At 38.3% G+C, this 7,103-nt stretch overlaps 1 protein-coding gene across 1 annotated transcript; it reads left to right on the forward strand.

Annotated features, from left to right (window-relative positions):
* The first annotated feature begins 2,817 nt into the window (after positions 1–2,817).
* LOC133619042 (uncharacterized) lies at positions 2,818–6,431 on the forward strand. Its single transcript, XM_072915253.1, has 7 exons — positions 2,818–3,040; positions 3,530–3,705; positions 4,090–4,164; positions 4,559–4,673; positions 5,426–5,709; positions 6,365–6,382; positions 6,426–6,431. The coding sequence occupies exons 1-7, from the start codon at positions 2,818–2,820 to the stop codon at positions 6,429–6,431; spliced, it is 897 nt and encodes a 298-aa protein (XP_072771354.1).
* Positions 6,432–7,103: the final 672 nt, after the last annotated feature.

A 7,103-nucleotide genomic window follows, 5' to 3' on the forward strand; every position in this document is an offset into this window, starting at 1 on the left:
ACTTTACCAAGCTCTTTAAGTTCATCCACAAATGGTTTGAGATAGCAATGAGACCAAGGCTTCTCCTTTGCAAACCACAATCCCATGAGCAAACAATTGTCTTGGGAGTTGGATGGAATTTCGTTCACAGAAGCCTGCAATGGCCATACGGATCGTTTCGATGAATGAAAGACAGGCGCACCATCACAATTCCAAATCAAAGTTATATCGTCATCGGAAATTTCACCCTTTTGATAATGTTCTTTGATAATTCTGCCACTGAATGCACAAACGAGGTCATCTTGTTTGACAAAGTCAGATTTCTTAATGAGGATGTGTCTTTTCAACAGCTCCCTTAACTGGTTTTCAATGGGCATATAAAGATAGAAGTTACCATCCTTTAAGCATTGATCTCTAGCCAATGTAGTACTGCAAGACTGGCAACTGTCCATATCCCCACTATGGGAATATTTATCCAGATAAACATCACAAACTGGGCAGAAAAGATGGGCGTCAAATTCATTCCCTTGCAATGAAACTCCTTTGGTTAAAAGAAATTTAGATGGTGGTAGACAGCCTGGTGCAATAATTTCCAAAAGTTCCAACAGGTCTTCAACTGCTGCGCCAGTCAGATGATGTCTCAGAATGAAGGATATAAGTGTGACAATGGCTTGTCCTTTAGTCAGGTCAGATGCCCCTTGAATAGGTTCATCACCATTGGGGATGCTTGGAATATTGCCCTGAAAATCTGGTATGCTGGCTTCCTCTGGATTACCGGATTGTACCTGAAAAATAAATCAATGAGCAAAATGAACAAATCTATTTGTATAGGACAGGTAAATTCTGCATAATATATAAACTTATTAACATACAAGTAAAATTTTGATCGAAGCAAAGTACAACGTCCTGGCTAAGGCTTCAATGATTTCTTGCAATAATGAAACAGCTTAGTAACAGTGAAACAAAAATGAAATGCTTTATGAAATCCATCTTTATGAACTGCTTGATGTAACAATTCTTACAGACTAATACGGACACACCGGACACCTCGAAACTCTATCACAAGAATTTATTAAAAGTTACATCTACATCTCCAAATTTATTCAGATTATTTTGTTCGTTTAAAAAAACAATACAAGAACTGAGAATTTGCAAGAAACCTAGATAAACTCATTGACATGCTAGTAACGAGCTTTTTTGAAAATAATAGAACAATTTTATATATGAAAGCCATTTAATCAGGAGTCAGCGACACACAATGGGGAGACGAGGTGGTGTAGCAGGTTTAGGCTGCCGGCATTCATTGCTGGCGAGTTGGCGCCTTATTCTGAGGGTTGTGGGTTCGAATCCCCACTGGGGTCACCCAACAAGTACTAGAATCGGTACTTTCACAAGAGAGTGAAATCCAAAAAATTATTGGATAAATGGAATAATTATTAGTACCATATTTTCCTCTTGTTCATCTTCAATCTCCTCTTCTGCTCCAGTTTGTTCTTCATCTCGTTCCGGTGTAAAGTAAAACTCATCATACGAGGCTGTGTTTTCCTGAGAAGTAAAATGATATGCAAATTTTTATTACCACAGAATGAACACAAATTTGTCACACAGAATTCGTCATTTAATTCCCACTGTAGTATGGGGGCATTCATACCTTATGTTATCCTTATGAAACGTTAGAATATCAGAACATGGGGAGGGAAGCAGACAAAAGGCACAGATTTTGATAAATGTATGTATTTGATGGATGGTATAGGCCATAAACACCAGCTAAGTGGTCTGATTATATTTGTCAATTTGATGTAGCCACAACATGTAACCTACAGGTTAGGTAAAATACCCCGATCGGGTTATTATAGCCTGATCGAGGTATAATAGCCCGAACTGGCTATTCCACTATACCCTGATCGGGCTATCGGTCGGTATAAAAGTCACAAACTCGTGCACCGCGCCGCACACGACAAGACTTGCCAAAGTGAGAGGGCATCGGTGGACAAAGTATGAATATTTTGCACCGCACAATCACTCGTCACTCTAAATAATTAACGGATTTGGTGCGACTAGGTCTTTAAAGACACGACTATCACTTGTGCTGCTCTTGTTTTCTGCCAAAAACTGATTTATTTCCATTTACTCACCAGCCAAATTTCTCGAACTTGGGGGCCGCCATATTCGCCTTCCTGTCTGGTCACGAGGTGCCGCAGCAGCGACATCTAGCGCCGTATATCGGTTAATTTGGGTCCCGGGCATCTTCAACCATCATTTGTATGGTGTCCCCTAAATGTCATAATTACAGAATTTATGTGTCAATGATATGACATTTATTCGTCATGAATAAAGCGTTGTTCAAGTTATGAAACGAGTCAGGTTTATTATTGAGAACACGGGAAAAGGAATGAGACTCGAAATGGGGCTTGAAAATAACGTGCATACCCATATTATATATGCATATATTTTCAACGGCTCACGCGGAGATGACTGACCCAAAATGATGGCTGTTGCGGATAAAAAAATGCCTCCCACCGTTCTTTTATTTTTGTCTTCTCCATATACCGGACAAATTGTGGTTCACAATGTTTTGTTGTTCACTGGTCACACAATTTTTAATGCCATAGTCAGTTATAGTTCGAGATCCACTGAACATAGTACCGAAGTAACTCACACATTCAGTTGGGTCGGATCGAAACGGGGCGTACATCTGTAATCACCGTTTCCGCGGGCTTTTCGTATTTCATTGTCTCGCTGTTCATTCACAGTTATCCATTCATTCAACTACGTGTCATTTATCCTGTTCACTGATCCATTTCAAATATTTACGATAGTCGTTTGTCCGGTTTCACAATGGTGCAAGAAAGGTATGCCCTTGTTCATTTCTTTGAAAGAGACGAGGTCGAGGTCATCGAGACGAAATATATTATATTAACCAAGAGCGGTTCTCGAGAGAAAATGAATGGAGAAAATTGGGACAGTGATGAAGAAGTCCAAGTTCCATGGCCACTCAACAAAGCAGGAGGAAGGAAGCAGTCACAAACCAAATACGTGGCAAGAATTCTGAGATTTGGTGGTAATTAATAAACAGTTGAAAACTTTTCAATTCAGTAAAAATAATACGTTTTACCAGAAGTACATTAAATATAGATATATTTAATATAGATATATTTAATATAGATATATTTAATGTACTTCTGGTTTTACACCTTGAACTTTCGACTTTGTTTATGTAAAGTTAAATTTAATTAATATAATTTTTTTCTTCCATGATTGATAGTAATTTCTCATCAGTGCAGCCATGGTATACTGAATGTTTCAATCTGCAATGCTGAGGTGATTGTCGTGATAGTACAGACTTAACCTTGACAATTTTTTAATATGGCTGTAAGCCTGTAAATAAGGGAAAGTAAGGTGAAATTTGTTTCTCGCTGAGGTGAATTTCTGAATCATCGGAACTGTAGGTATACCAAAGTAATTTAGTGATAACAATCTGCTGCTGAAATGTATGACTAACTGTACAGTTTAATTTAGCTTAATGTGGCACATATTTGTTTTTACACAGAAGACACACGTGAACTGACGCCATATTTGAAAGCCGCTCAGGATGGCAAGGATGTACCCCTTACTGGTGATTTGGAATATGGCAGAGGCAAGAGAAACAAACAGCCAAAGTCTTGGTCATCAGACAGTGAGAGCAAGGATGAAAGTGACGAGGAGACTCTATCTGACAGACAGCAGGTACTTTTATTTCAGTGGTGTTGTCGCGATATGACCGAAATAGTGTTGAAAGCGACGTTAAACGTTAATTCACTCACTCACTATTTCAGTGGTGTTTCAACTGTGTGAGGTTTTGTAGGATTCAATCCCATACTTTTGAAGTACCTTGTCAGTTTTTCTTTATCATAAAAGTTAATCAAATCATGTTTCATTGTAGGCTTTAAAGTTATTGAATATTTTGATTCAATTCGACCAACTCAGACAGAATAATATTCAAGACAAATTGAGGTGTTGACAGACATTCTGCATGTACTCAAAAATCTATCATTTCTGCAAACATATTTCTTCACTTCAATGGCATATAAAAGAACTGAACACGTTTTCTTGTTAATCTTGATTCTTCAGAAGAAAAAGAGGAAAGTAAGCCGTACAGTTGTGAGATATGATGCTCGGGCACAATTGGAGGCCCAACTTGCTGCTGTGAGTACATGAATAGAATAGAATAGGATTTTATTGGTTAATCAAAGCACCCTCTCGAGGCAAACAATCACAAGTGCCTAGCATTCATTTGAAATCGAAGACGTAAAAATTGCATCCCTGGCAACTGGTCTAAAACACAAGTTTATACTTTTACTTATATGAAAATAACACTACAAATACCTGATGAACAGTGCCTCCTGTCTGAATGGCTTACTGCTACATGTACATGTAGCATATTCAAATTAATGTGCCTACAAGGTTGCTTATACATGTAAAACTTATATGGTGCTGTCAGGGCCGTATCCAGGACAAATTGCTTCCGGAAAACATATGAGCGCCCAAATTAATCATAATACAAATTATTTCATTTGATTGACTATTTTGACATTTTCAGCTGGGAAGAACTTCACCGAAAGATACATGTACAGAAATGGAATCCCTGAAGAAGGAAGTCCTCCAGTTGAGAGAGGAAAACAAATCCCTTCGAGATGCATTGAGGGTTGTTGAAGGTAGGTTTTCTTATTCTAGAAGTATGTTATTGTATTTATCATAGGTTGATGGAAAATATGCTTACATGTCGATGTATGAAACAACTTTCTTATTACTGTATTTTCATCTAACTTTGGCCTACGGGTATTGTCGTCATGTACGGCTGTCCATCCGTCACCGCAATATTTACAGAATCGTTTCATGTACGGAAACCAAACTTGTTACATCTATTTATCTTAGCGTAACAAGAAGCCTATCGAAAATGAGTCGTCTCGGACAATATTTTCCAGAGTTATGCCCCTTTTTTCCAATAAAAATCCATTTATGATTTGGGATCATTTCAGAACTGTTGCATATACAACATCCTAAGTTGTGATGTCCTCCCCTCTAAATAAGGGGAGGCCATATGGTACTTGTTTGTTTGTCTGTCTGTCCGTCCGTTTTTGTGTGTTTCTCTTATATTAGCAAGAGTTACGTCCCTTCCTTCTTGATATTTTGTTTCAGCTGGATATCTGATTAATACTTGACCGACAAATATTAAATCTTCGCGTGGTCAGGATGAATTAATATATATATGGTTATATATATTTTTCATCTTTGATTGCTTCCTTACCATGTTTCCCTTGACTTGAACAAGATTCCTATCAAAATACCCTTACATTATGATAGCTGGGGTTAGAGCCGAGCGGTTTGGATATCGCCAGCTTCATGTTATTAATGTATTTTTTTTTTTTATTGTGTCTGCATCACAATATACTTTTTTCTATTAAAGGACTTCCTGGCCTGCTAATGAAGATGGACGACTTATCACGTCAGGCAACAACACCATCAGCTCGACATCCTGCTGTCGATCTGCAGATACCGACAACTTCTGCGATTGGCCAATCCGTACCATCAACATTGGTACAGACTACCGAGAGATTGTCACAGCCACCGTATCCTTCAACGCCAACCAGTCACAGATCTTCGCCAGTGCCATTCAGGTCACCAACTGTGACACCGACACAGGCCCATCTACGGCGGGTGTTTGATTACGAGGTCGATGAGGATGGCCAGGTAAGTGTGTTGTGTGTTATTTTCAGTAAATGTCACAGCACCAAATGGTATTTGGTTTTTTTAAATATTAAACTGAATGAAATGTTACAGCAATAAACGTATATGGCCATGAAACAAACAACTGGTATACATGTATGGCAAATTTTGAACCCTGAGTGTTGCATTCAAACTCAAGATGAAAAGCAAAAAATAGATTTTCTTCTATAGGCATATACATTTGGTTGTTTATTGTTGAACATATATTCCCTTTAAGTAACATTTAGAAGTTGGGGTATAATATTAACAGAGGTTAATTTTATGGTAACAACTTCTGTGCGTTTTACACACGACGTTTCTGTACTTGCTCCGAGTATTGTTGTCTGGTCATTCACTAGACAACAGTACTCAGAGCAAGTACAGAATCGTCATGTGTAAAAACGCCCAGAAGTTGTAACCATAAAATGATCCTCTTTTATAGTTTAAAAGATGTCTGAAACTGACTATTGTTGACCCTAACTGTACATGTATGTATCAATAATCCATACCTGCAAATCAGCTCATAGAGCTGAAATTATCATCAGTAGTAATTCTGTACAGTGGATTGTCAGTTTTATGCTGTATTGTTTACCAGTTGTCTTAAGTTCTTGAACATATTGTGTGCATGTTTTATTGACAGGTTGATTTGGGGTATGGGGTGGCAGTCAATACCAATAACCTGCAGTATGGTAGCAGATCAGACCTAAAGAAAACTACATATACAGTTTGTGAGGTGGTGTTTACCAGAGAGGAGCTGGCCAACAGCAGCTTGACAGGAAAAAAATCCAATGCTTTTAAGGATAAGCATGAGAAACCAAAACTGGATGACAAGAATGTGTCTGCTATTATTGGTGAGTATAAGTTAAATCAATCTGATTAAAACCATATCCACATCAGGGAAGTGGATCTGACCCTTTTCCTATCTCCAAGTTGTTCCGTGATCGTTTGGCATGCAGTATAGATATCCATAGCTTGCAGTCGGCTTGCTCCATGTATTGACTGCGAGATGTTCGTTTTGACAGATTTATAGGCATGGGTGGTCACATTAGCTTTGATCTCGTCGGAAACCAACATCAAGTGACAAAGCAAAAACCGCAGCGCACGGATATGTACATGTTTTTCTCGTTTGATATCTTATATCGGCATTCTCCGCCTTACTATTTAACAGCGTCGGGAATTCCCGTGAGTTCTGCTGCAAGTTGAGAAGTGAACGACTTTTAGATAGGGAATGTGTCAGATCCCCTTCCCGATGTGGATATGGTTTCAATCAGATTGAAGTTAAATATTTTTATTAGAATTCTATTAATGCACTTTCGTGATTGTTCAAACGCCATTGGGGACACCCATCAAGTACACAACAAGATTCACAAGAAAGTGAA

Source organism: Nerophis lumbriciformis, linkage group LG19, assembly GCF_033978685.3.
Source record: "Nerophis lumbriciformis linkage group LG19, RoL_Nlum_v2.1, whole genome shotgun sequence".
Classification (NCBI taxonomy): Eukaryota; Metazoa; Chordata; class Actinopteri; order Syngnathiformes; family Syngnathidae; genus Nerophis; species Nerophis lumbriciformis.

What these genes read in the sequence shown, in the direction of transcription:
- LOC133619042 (XM_072915253.1), top strand. Translation starts at nt 2,818, where the DNA reads ATGGTGCAAGAAAGGTATGCCCTTGTTCATTTCTTTGAAAGAGACGAG. An exon ending in AAGAATTCTGAGATTTGGTG is followed by an intron (nt 3,041 to 3,529) that starts GTAATTAATAAA and finishes GTTTTTACACAG; the next exon opens with AAGACACACGTGAACTGACG. An exon ending in TGGAGGCCCAACTTGCTGCT is followed by an intron (nt 4,165 to 4,558) that starts GTGAGTACATGA and finishes TGACATTTTCAG; the next exon opens with CTGGGAAGAACTTCACCGAA.